The sequence below is a fragment of the Xyrauchen texanus genome, chromosome 25, assembly GCF_025860055.1.
Source record: "Xyrauchen texanus isolate HMW12.3.18 chromosome 25, RBS_HiC_50CHRs, whole genome shotgun sequence".
In the NCBI taxonomy this organism is placed as follows: domain Eukaryota; kingdom Metazoa; phylum Chordata; class Actinopteri; order Cypriniformes; family Catostomidae; genus Xyrauchen; species Xyrauchen texanus.
Genome location: NC_068300.1, coordinates 19,612,315 through 19,623,326, shown reverse-complemented (window position 1 = coordinate 19,623,326; position 11,012 = coordinate 19,612,315). Strand labels below are relative to the sequence as shown.

Below are 11,012 nucleotides of genomic sequence, written 5' to 3'. Positions count from 1 at the left end.
TGTCTTGATGTGCACCTTAACAAGTTGTGTAAAATGAAACAGGATGTATTGCTGCAAATGGATGGACTGTGGTTTTTGAAGAGCATTGTGGGGTCTCACACTATGCTTACATAACCTTTCTTTTAACTAGATTGAATGAATAAAGGTTAACTTGGCAACTAACATTTACTAAAAAAAATTTATTTGTTTGTTTTGTTTAAACATTCACAAACTGTTAATCTACACTCATGAAAGAACCCAGAAGTACACTTTTCATACAAAACTGGGACTTGCCTGTTTTAATTGTCCAAGAAATTATTTCAACATAGAATCGAACTACTCCACAGTTGGATGGAAACTAACATGGAAAGTGCTGTGCCTTGTATTTACTGTTGAATTTTGCTTTTTGTGTACAGTATAATGTTGTTTCTGTGCATACAATTTAAGTCAGTGGTTCTCAGCTGGTGGGTCGCATTGTCTGTTCTGATAGGTTGGTGGACAGTAGGAGAAAAAAAAATGCTAGCTGCAAATAGTAAAATTCAACTAACAATATAATCATGGTTTGTTAAGATTGCAAAACAAGTAGCCCTATAAACATATTGATTCTAATTAGTGTAATGAATCAGTCCATGACCAGTCTGAATAAGGTGACACTGACACTAGGATTAGAAAAGAGGAACGGGTCAGAGTCTGCACTTTTACTAACCAGCCACTAGATGGAATTACTAAGTGAACTATGACACACCAAGACAACATTGTGGTTAATGTAACCGGTGAAGCCCATCTCATCTCATGCCTTAAACAGATGTGATGGGGGGATTTTTTTGTTGTTGTCTGTGCAAGCTTTCAAATGCAATAAAAAGAAATACATCCTCAATTACTGCACAGTTGGACAGTATGTGCTAATCAAATGGATTCTTACATGTTATGAAATATTTTAATTTCAACACATTTGTTTGATTAGCAGCATTATTGCCAGGTAAGACAATAGCCATATACTGTATCTCTGCCAATTATTAATATATTCAGATCCATGATTCAACAATGGTCTGTTGGGGAAACCAGGAATTTATGTTGAAACAATTCCAATTGAACCAATTCAATTAACATGACACTGTAATTGATAGATTACAAATAACATTAATAAGTTAATTTCTCCTTCTATAAAGCTCCCTCTTGTGTGCTGTCTGTATTCCTGTCAGTCAGTTTGTTTGCTCTCTTGTTGCTGTTGTCTGTTTTCTGCTATCCCATGCATTCCGACCCAGTCACCAGATCTTACTGTGTTCCGTTCTGGTTTCTCTCAGCCCTCTCAGATTAGTTTCTGTGTTATACATACCCTTTTCCTCCAGCCTGGAAGCTTCTGTCACTGTCCACCGCCGAGTAAGCAGTTGCCGCCATCTTTGACTATTAGCCTGCCCTCCTAGTGTAACGTTGCTGGCAGGCAATGACACAGGAGCAGACGAAGATGATGGACTGAAGAACCAAAGTGCAGTTTTATTTACATTTACATTTATGCATTTGGCAGACGCTTTTATCCAAAGCGACTAACAGTGCACTTATTACAGGGACAATCCCCCCAGAGCAACCTGGAGTTAAGTGCCTTGCTCAAGGACACAATGGTGGTGGCTGTGGGGCTTGAACCAGCATCCTTTTGATTACCAGATTACCAGTTATGTGCTTAGACCGCTACACCACCACCTATACCTACAGATGTGCAATCAAAAAACCCTAACTACAAACCTGAACATGAACTTGATTTGACAAAAACTAGATGACATAAACCTGGCATAAACTTGACTTGAACAAAACAACAAAGTTACATTCCATTCAATACTTGACAAGATTGACAATGGCAAACATGGGTTTAAATACATGGACATGGGGAAACATAAGCCAATGAACAAACAGAACTCTAAACAAGATAACAAAACAATAACCTAAAACCAGTGACAAACTAGAACTGATAAGAACCTAATGAAACAATAAACCAATGAAAACAAGACACATGAACATGGAGGGAAACATGAATACACATGACAAGGGAACCACATGACATGAAACATGGCGTAGTGGGCTAATGCACATAACCGGTAATCAGAAGGTTGCTGGTTCGATCCCCACAGCCACCACCATTGTGTCCTTGAGCAAGGCACTTAACTCCAGGTTGCTCCGGGGGATTGTCCCTGTAATAAGTGCACTGTAAGTTGCTTTGGATAAAAGCGTCTGCCAAATGCATAAATGTAAATGTAAATGAAAACAAAACATATCTAGACATGACACCTAGAGACTTCCAGGTCCTATTCCTCAGTGCAGGTCCAGTTATTTCCCCTCACCCCTCAACCATAGCCCTTCATCTCCACTCTCCAGACCATCCTATCTCTGATCTCATCCTTTACCTTCCCTGTTTGTGGCATTGCTGTAGATTCTGTCCTGATTCCAGCTCTCTTGACTCCCGTCGGATGCCCTTAAATAACAGTCTACTTTGTGGTTTATCCAGTATTTTCCCTGTGATTGAGTCTTCAATAAATTTTGTTTATTTTCACAGTTTTGGATTTGCCAATTCCCTCACCTTAACATATCCATCCTTAAATTCATCAGAAGAATTAAATGCCCTAATTCATGAAATATGTCTTTCTGCTACAGTCCGCTTTAAGTTTGTATTTACTGTAATGTCTAGACGTACTTGTGATGTCATTTTCTTGACAAAAATGTTTCACCTTACACTAGTAACCTAAAGTCCTCGGCAAAACACTTTTCACTTTTCTTCATACTTCAAATTGTACAGCATGTACCATAAAATAAAGATTTATGACCATTAAACCACATCAAAAATGTATGAATATGTTTCTAATGTCGTAAACCTAAAAAGGTACATTTTCAGTGGTTGCTAACGTTGAATAAGTGTTATTGAGCATTTATAACATGTGAGGTAATATGGATCACTATTTGGCAGGTATTGCGTGAGGCACCCATTTTATGCATGTTGTTATAACAACATTTCAATGATTTAACAAAGGGAACATTAAAGTGTTACCAGTACAAATATTCTATGCGGTCCCTCAAATAGGAGGCCATAAAAACTGAATGTATAGGCTTATAATAACAAAAGAATTCAAAAGAGTTTTGGATGGTATATAGAAAAAAGAAAAATATATAAAAGTTTTAGATGGTATATAGCATGTCATGCCACTGTCACTGCTTTCCATGCCATATCAACTCCCCAATTATTGCTAAATCTGCTTACCCACAAGGGTATCTCTGGTCTGACTAGATTTAACCATGCTCGAAATTCTAGTTCTTCTTCATCTGCTGGAAATGTCATCAAACAAGCTTGGCCGCTTTGAGCAATGATAGTATTTCACTCATGCACTATTTCTTTTTCAGACACAAGAACACCCACCCACAAATGCTTCCTGTGTGGAGGGTATAGGCTCATAGACATTGTGTTACAAAGTGTAGGACAGAAAAAAGACAGAGACATAGAAAAAGAGAGAGAAAGAGGGAGTCCACAGACAGAAAACAAATGACAAGCAACAAGGTATGTAACAATTATAAAAAAGTGAGAGAGACTAAAGTGAGAGATTGAGAGAGGAGGGTCATAGTGATATTTAGATTTGACCACAGAACCTGCTAACTGTTGCTGCCACTGCTTCCGTGACGACACATCAGACAGTTCCTCAACTTGAGCACAGACCCACAACAGAAAAGGACCACAGAATAAAGAGAGAAAGAGAGTGAAAAATGCCCTCATTTCAGAAACCCATTAATCACCCCTAATCTCTGACATGACGGAGGAAGTGTTTGTGCACATCATGCCATGGACCCCCAAGCCCAGATTCTGAAGGGCATATTGGCTCAAATTGTAAGCAAGGAAGCAGAAGGAGAGGGACCAGAGAACGGCTTTGCTGGAGAGTTTCTGGTAAGTTTGTCTTGACTAGACAAATTTCAAAACTGGGGTCTGTTAGAGAAAAAGAAAATACTTTGTAGAGAATGTGACTTATTTACTTTAGTGAGTCAATACTGATCTCTTGATTCATAGTGGTAAAGGGTGTCAATGTGCTCATATATATATACACTTTGTATTTGTGTGGGTATTTGCACCCTCCGTTAAGGTGTGATGATGAAAACAAAAATACTTTATACACAGCAAAAATACGTTATACTCCCCAATATGTCTGGCCACTGAGCAAATGTAACAGCTTAAATGTATTAGTATAGACTTCCTCTTCTCAGTACAGTGCAGTGCTCTTTTTGAGTTTCAAAAAAAAAAAAAGGTTTCATCCATTCAAGTTTATTGTTTATTAATAGATAGGGTTTTTAAGGTTGCTTTTAAAAAATGTTCTGCTACAGATTACAGAATACATGCTGTAAAATGTATTCTGTAAGGTAGCCCATTAGATTACTCAAGGTCAGTATTTTTCATTTTTTGTTCACTGTTTTGACTATAAACAAGTAAATAAAGTAAGAAAACACACTTCACTGTAAAAATACATACTCTGAATTTTTTTTATTGCTACTCAAGTACATTTATCTTGTTTTAAATATTTTTACGGGAAAACAATACTTAAATTCTCGTTAAGAATATAATGTTTGCATTAAATCTTTGACCTAATATCAAAGGTCTTATTAGAGAAAAAACATTATGCTATAATGTGAATTTTCTTTAAAAAATTCATTATAAAATATAATGAAGCTTGATAGCATTTTAGCTTAGCATAAAGCTAAATCTTCACATGGCAGTTACACAAGGTTAACCATTTTTTGCTGCTCCAAACGTTAAAATCCCACAGAGTGTACACAACAACATTCTTTTCTGATCGTATGTGGATTCTGTTCATAGAATAAGGCAGAAAATATATTATTTGTAGCTTTCTACATGATGTTAAAGGCTACATTGGTTAGTATTTCTTTTAAAAATACCCTAACAAGGCATGTTATCTTGTATTTATTGGATTTCTGTTTGATCTGTTAAAGTGTTTCTAACGGTTTTTGTCAAACTTTAGAAACACGTTGTAGCTACTCTATTAAGCTCCCAAGGGAACGTTCCTCAATGACATCGTATCCACCTTTTCATTCACAACAGTGTGAAATCACTCATATGAATGAACAAGTCATAAGAAATTGTTTCACCTCTGTTCAAAAGCTCATCGGATCACATCATTTACATTGATAAATGTTTTCCAACTGAATAGAATAAATATTAAATGAAACAAATTACAATAAAGGGCAAAGTAATCTTCAGTAATCAAGATACTTTTTGAATTTCTAACAGTATTCTGATTACCAACTATTTAAACTGTAGTGGAATACAGTTACTAATATTTAGTATATTAAATACATAATCCCATTACATGTATTTTCTTGCTCCACAACCCTGTTAATAGACTAACAGCAATAGTTAAAGGAATGTTCAGGGTTATACAAGTTAAGGTCAGTTGACAGCATTTGTGGTATAATGTTGATTACCACATTTCTTGTTTATTTATAAAAAGAAAAAAACAACAGTTATAGTAAGGCACATTCAATTAAAAATAAATGCAGCCTATCAGTAAATGGGACCAGTCAATAAACATTAAATACACACTGTGGTAGGGAGGAGGGCGAGGCCGGGTCGTGATGCAGCACACCCGACCCTAATAAGGCTAATCAAGCCCTAGAGAGGGATAAAGGCGAATGGAGGCGGCAGTTTCAGGAAGAGTTATGGGCAGCTGCCCGGCATGTGGTTGTGTTTAAGTTTGTTATTAAACTATTATTTATATTGTAAAGCCAGTTCTCGACTCCTCCTTTCCATTGAACTTCGTTACACTGACGCTGCAATCCGGGAAGGAGGAGGGATGCGCCGTGGTAGAGTCCTCGCCACTACCATCCATCCCAATGGAGCAGCCGCAGCCACCCGCGGGGGATGGAGGAGCCCGGCCACCTGAGATCGGAGGAACGGCCGCCAACTGCGAGGGGAGGAGGGGCTCCTGGCTGACCGTCTGGAGTGGGGAGAACTGCTGCCAGGGGTGGGGGATACCCCTTCCATCCACAAAAAACACGGCAGGGTATTCAGTCAGCTAGGGGCCGGAGGACTGCCTCTGATCCGCCAGGGGTGATGCGGCTGTCATCCACTAGAGGGTGGAAGAGTGGCCGAGGACCAGGCTACACCATATCGGAAAACCGACGAGTATGTTTCTCTCTCTCTCTCTCTCTCTCTCTCTCTCTCTCTCGCTTCTTGTTGGCCTTTCCCTCTTGTTTTTTTGTTGTTGTTGTTGTTGTTTTTCCCTCCCCTTGTCACCCTCCCAGGTCCAAAGAGGCGGGTATGACATGCCGGCAGACAGGGCCGGGAAGGCACACCCCCCAGAAATTAGGAGGGGATGTAGCTGGTTGGGGATCCTCGGCCTTAAAGAAAGGAGGGAGTTGTGTAGGAGGGAGGAGTGTGGCAGGGAGGAGGGCGGGGCTGGGTCGTGATGCTGCACACACGGCCCCTAATTAAACCTAATAAAACGAATAAAAAAAATCTGAATAAAACCCTCGAGAGGGATAAAGGGGCAGAGGCAGCAGTTCCAGGGAGAGAGAGAGAGAGTTATGGGCAGTTGCCCGACATGTGTTTGTGTTTTTGTTTAAGTTTGTTAGTAAACTATTATTTATATTGTTAAGCCACTTCTCGCCTCCTCCTTTCCATTGAACTTCGTTACACACACCGTTTTAAGAGTCTAGCCAAAATATGTATACATTATATGTTTTCACATGATATTAATGAGATAAAATTGCTTAATATTCTTGTGTGATATATACAATATTTCAACTTTGTTGTCATGACAACATTATGCAGTTAAACTTTGTAATCTGTTAAAGGCTGTAACGGTAGTAAATGCCTGATTTTATCACACTAAAATCATGTGAACATGATTACTGTATAATGTTTACATCTTGTGGCTATACTTTTGACAAAGTGTGTATTTGAAAATGTATGGACTGATCCCATTCACTTCTTTTGTAAGTGACTCACTGTAACCACAAAGTTTGCTTGTTTTAAAAAAAAATTAGAGCGTCAAAATAATTTTTGTGGTAATCAACATTATGCTACAAATATTGTAGATTGAGCTTAACTTGTATTAAACCTGGAACATTCCATTAAATAAGACTTCCAACATTGTGAGTCTTCTATAGCCCTAAAAGCCACATATACAGTATAGTCATCTTTTACAATGTTGCTTAGTTATGTCTCCACAAGGCCATACATGTGCTATTTTCCTCTTATGTCAGCAGCGATATATACCATGGGTGAAGTTAATGTGACTGAGAGGATGTTTTTCATGATTGCCGGACACATCCAGAGTTGCGTGTCACTAGACACACCTAAGAATGCAGCAATTAAATAGTGTGTTGTTTTAATTACATTTATATTTATTCACACAGCAGATGTCTCTTACAGTGCATTCACATGTTCTCAGTATGAGTTTCCTGGTAATTGAACCCATGACCTTTGTGTTGCCAGAGCTATTGCCTACTATTTGAGCAATAGGAACTAGAGTTTAACTAATGTCAAGTGTTTGGTTCTCAGGGTCTACAAAGAAGCATTCTGAGGACCATGTTTTGAACGAGACCTTACTTATGTTGTATATGCAGCCACACAACCTTTGCTTACAAGATTGTCAGCAAGGTATGCACGATACATGCTATCATGCCATTCCCTAGGCTTAAAGCTGAAGTGTGGAATTTATGTGCCACTATCATCACCGAATGAAATTGCAAAACTAAACATTGTGTTCAAACAGGTTTCTAGAACACTCACACAGTATGCTGCTCAAAATTTACAAAACTGTTTGAAATGAACAAACAGAGCAATGTTTTGAGAGTGCCCGTTTTGAGAGTCACAGTTTTTACACTTTTTGGGGAAAATCAAACTACAAATTGCTTTTTTAGAATTGTCCATGTATATGATGTTGGGAAAGGAAAAGGAATTTTAACATTGAAAAATTGCACACTTTAGATTTAAATGTCTATCACCAAGTTTCAGGCTTTAACTATGATATCATTCATAATGTACTAAGAAGTGTCAATTCTGTGAGCATTTGCCACACCCTCACATCTCAAGTGCCACCTAGATTGTATCATTTCTTTGCCATTATGGGCTCGTACTATGATATGCAGAACAAAAAAGGGTTCTGTCGTCCAGACTGAATGATTTGCTACAGAGTGCCTGTTATAGTTCTGGGCAGCTTCACAGTGTTCGCAGACTGTGAGGAACGATTTGTGCCTTTATACAGACATTCTCAATCTGAAATCAAGCCAGAGGGAAAGCCCTGTTGGCCCTGTTTGTTGCCTGTTTTCTCAATCACATGTGGGCTTTCACTACTCATGGGCTTGATTGAAAGTACTTTAAAGTGCTTTTTACACTCCACTTAACTCAGGGCTTTGTCTTTTTAAACATCTTTTAACCCTTTGTAAATCAATGTTTCACATTTTTAATTGTGAAAGGGGAATAACAACTCTTTTAACCCTGGGTTATGAATTGTTGTCACTAACACAGAATTGTGGTACCAAAGTACAGTATACTCTATAGAGTATACCAAAGTAGAGTATGGTGAGTAGAATGTAATGGCAAGTTATTTAGCAATAGAAAACCAATCATAAACTGCCTAAGTGCTTACCTTATTAAATATTCATGTTACATGGCACTGGGTTAACAATTTCCTTAGACATCCTTAGCTTTATTATCTCTGTCAAACTGGCAACCTGCCAAACAAAGTTTCAGTGTGAGCCACAACCAGCCTCTGGCAGAATGAGTGATTTCAGTCACTCACTAGTCTTTAAACTCAGCTCTTAGCAGGAAGAGATACTGTATATTTGGCAGGGCAAGTTCCTTTGATGAGAGCAGAACTACTGGTCTTGTATTGGTCTGTTCACACGGAATGCACACTTTCTCTAATATGCTAGACACAGCGGCATGAACAGAATAGAAGCAGGTATCTTGAGAAAGTTAACACATCGTCTAAAAATGCAACATTCAAATCTAGCTGATTTTTACATAGAGAAACAATTGAAAAACTGTGCGGATGGACACAAAACCATATTCGGTGTTGGAAAGACCAGCATATGTCGTGTTTTGGATGCTAGTACAAATGCTGGTCACCCTATAGAGGTCTCTTAAATAGCTTAACCAATAAGTCTTCCTTGACCAACCAGCTTCATCAGAATCAGCTTTATTTGTCAGGTATGCTTACACATGCAAGGAATTTGTCTTGGTGACAGGAGCTCCCAGTGCACAACAATACAAAACAGCAACAAAACAGAGATAAAAAGCATCTTATCATAATACCAATAGTATTGAAGGAGAATTACAGCCGTGTTGGATGCATCCGTAGTCACCACTTTCCACGTGGCATCTTGACCCAGCGCGACACCTAGCTGGTAAAATGCAAGAGCTGTCCATAGTGCTAAAGCAGCTATACAGCAGCAGGATATAGTGATGCGCATGCACCCTTGGCACCAAGCATGTTGTGGCATGCAGCACCGAAGAGGTCTCATGTGTAAGAGACCTAATGGGATGATGGAGGATGCCACCGCCATAAATCCCAATGCTTTCTGAAAATGCTTCAGAGGAAGTGCTCTCCCCAGTTTGAACTGAGACAGACACTGTAGAATGGCCTGAACGCGTATGCTCATGAGGTGCGTGCGCCCACTCATGGAGTCGAGGTGGACTCCCAAAAAGGAGATTTGTTGGCTGGGGGAAGAGCGTACTCTTCGCCCAGTTTACATTGAGGCCCAAGCTGTTTAGATGCTGAAGCAGTAAGTCTCTATGCTGGCATAACAGAGCTTCTGATTGGGCCAGTAACAGCCAATTGTCGAGGTAGTTCAAGATGCATACACCACTCAGTCACAGGGGCGAGAACTGCATCGATGCACCTCGTGAATGTGCGAGGAGCCAGGGCAGGACTTTGAATTGATAAGCTGTTCCCTTGAATACAAATCTCAAAAACATCCTGTGATGTCATACAATTTAGATATGAAAGTATGCATCCTTCAGATCTATCGACGCAAACCAATCGTGTGGGCGTACATGTTATAAGATCCACTTCTGAATAATAATTTTGAATGGGCACACTGAGTGTGTGATTTCAATGTCTCAGATCCAGGATTGGCCATAGTCTGCTGTCTTTCTTTTGAACAAGTAAATAACATGTTGTGCTTGACAATTTGGCACAATCTCTATTGCGTTTTTCAGGATGAGAATGTGTATTTCGGCTTGCAACACTGGCGCATATTCGGGTGAAACCGTGGAAGACAGAATGCCATTGAAATGGGGTGGCCGGCATGCAAATTGGATCGTATAACCATGTTCGATTGTTTTTTGCACCCATTCTGAAATACCTGTCAGGGCTCGCCATGCACCCGTGTAATGGGACAGAGGGCAATTTTATTTGCTCACTGTATGATATGATGCGATGCTCACTTTAGGGAAGTGGTTGTACAAAATGTTTGTGCTTTGAAGAGGAAAAGGGCTCTTTTTTGAGAATGTGTAAGCATCTATTGTGAACAACAACATTCCTTTCCTGACAACCAGTAGTGGGGAGATGGGGAACAGTGTTTTGTGTCTCCAATCGAGCCTTTTTACCCCGAGGGAACCGCAGGCTCTGCTTTCCGCTTCAAAGGGTTGTGCCTGTCAGGAGCACTTTTGCTGCGTGTGCTGATACACAAGTACCGGTGAGGCAGCAGGTATGGGGCTTTTAGTCAGGCGCTGGCTAAAAAAAAGAGCGAGGGCGAACCAGCTGTGATTTACTAATACATAAACTGGCGTGATTGCGACGTAACGCTCTGCAAATTTATTCACAGTGCCGCCAAAGAGGCCAGCTAGAGACACTGGAGCATTTCTGTGAGGGTCAGCCATATATGTTGACCCTTCATCATTATCATCCCCAGCGTCAGAACCGCTGCACGAGACAAGGCCACCCACTCTTTCAGAAGGTCAGAGCTTGTCTCACACATAGCAAATCGGAAAACATGCACTTCGGAGAGACTGAGGGGCTTGTGGGCCGCGTGCTGCCACG

At 39.8% G+C, this 11,012-nt stretch overlaps 1 protein-coding gene across 1 annotated transcript in view; it reads left to right on the top strand.

Annotated features, from left to right (window-relative positions):
• The first annotated feature begins 3,464 nt into the window (after positions 1 to 3,464).
• LOC127618373 (tyrosine-protein phosphatase non-receptor type 22-like) overlaps positions 3,465 to 11,012 on the top strand; it is a 33,491-nt gene continuing 25,943 nt past the window's right edge. Inside the window, exon 1 of the mRNA XM_052090768.1 lies at positions 3,465 to 3,898. Coding sequence (XP_051946728.1) covers positions 3,797 to 3,898 — 102 coding nt within the window. The 5' untranslated portion in view covers positions 3,465 to 3,796. The remainder of the gene's footprint in view (positions 3,899 to 11,012) is intronic.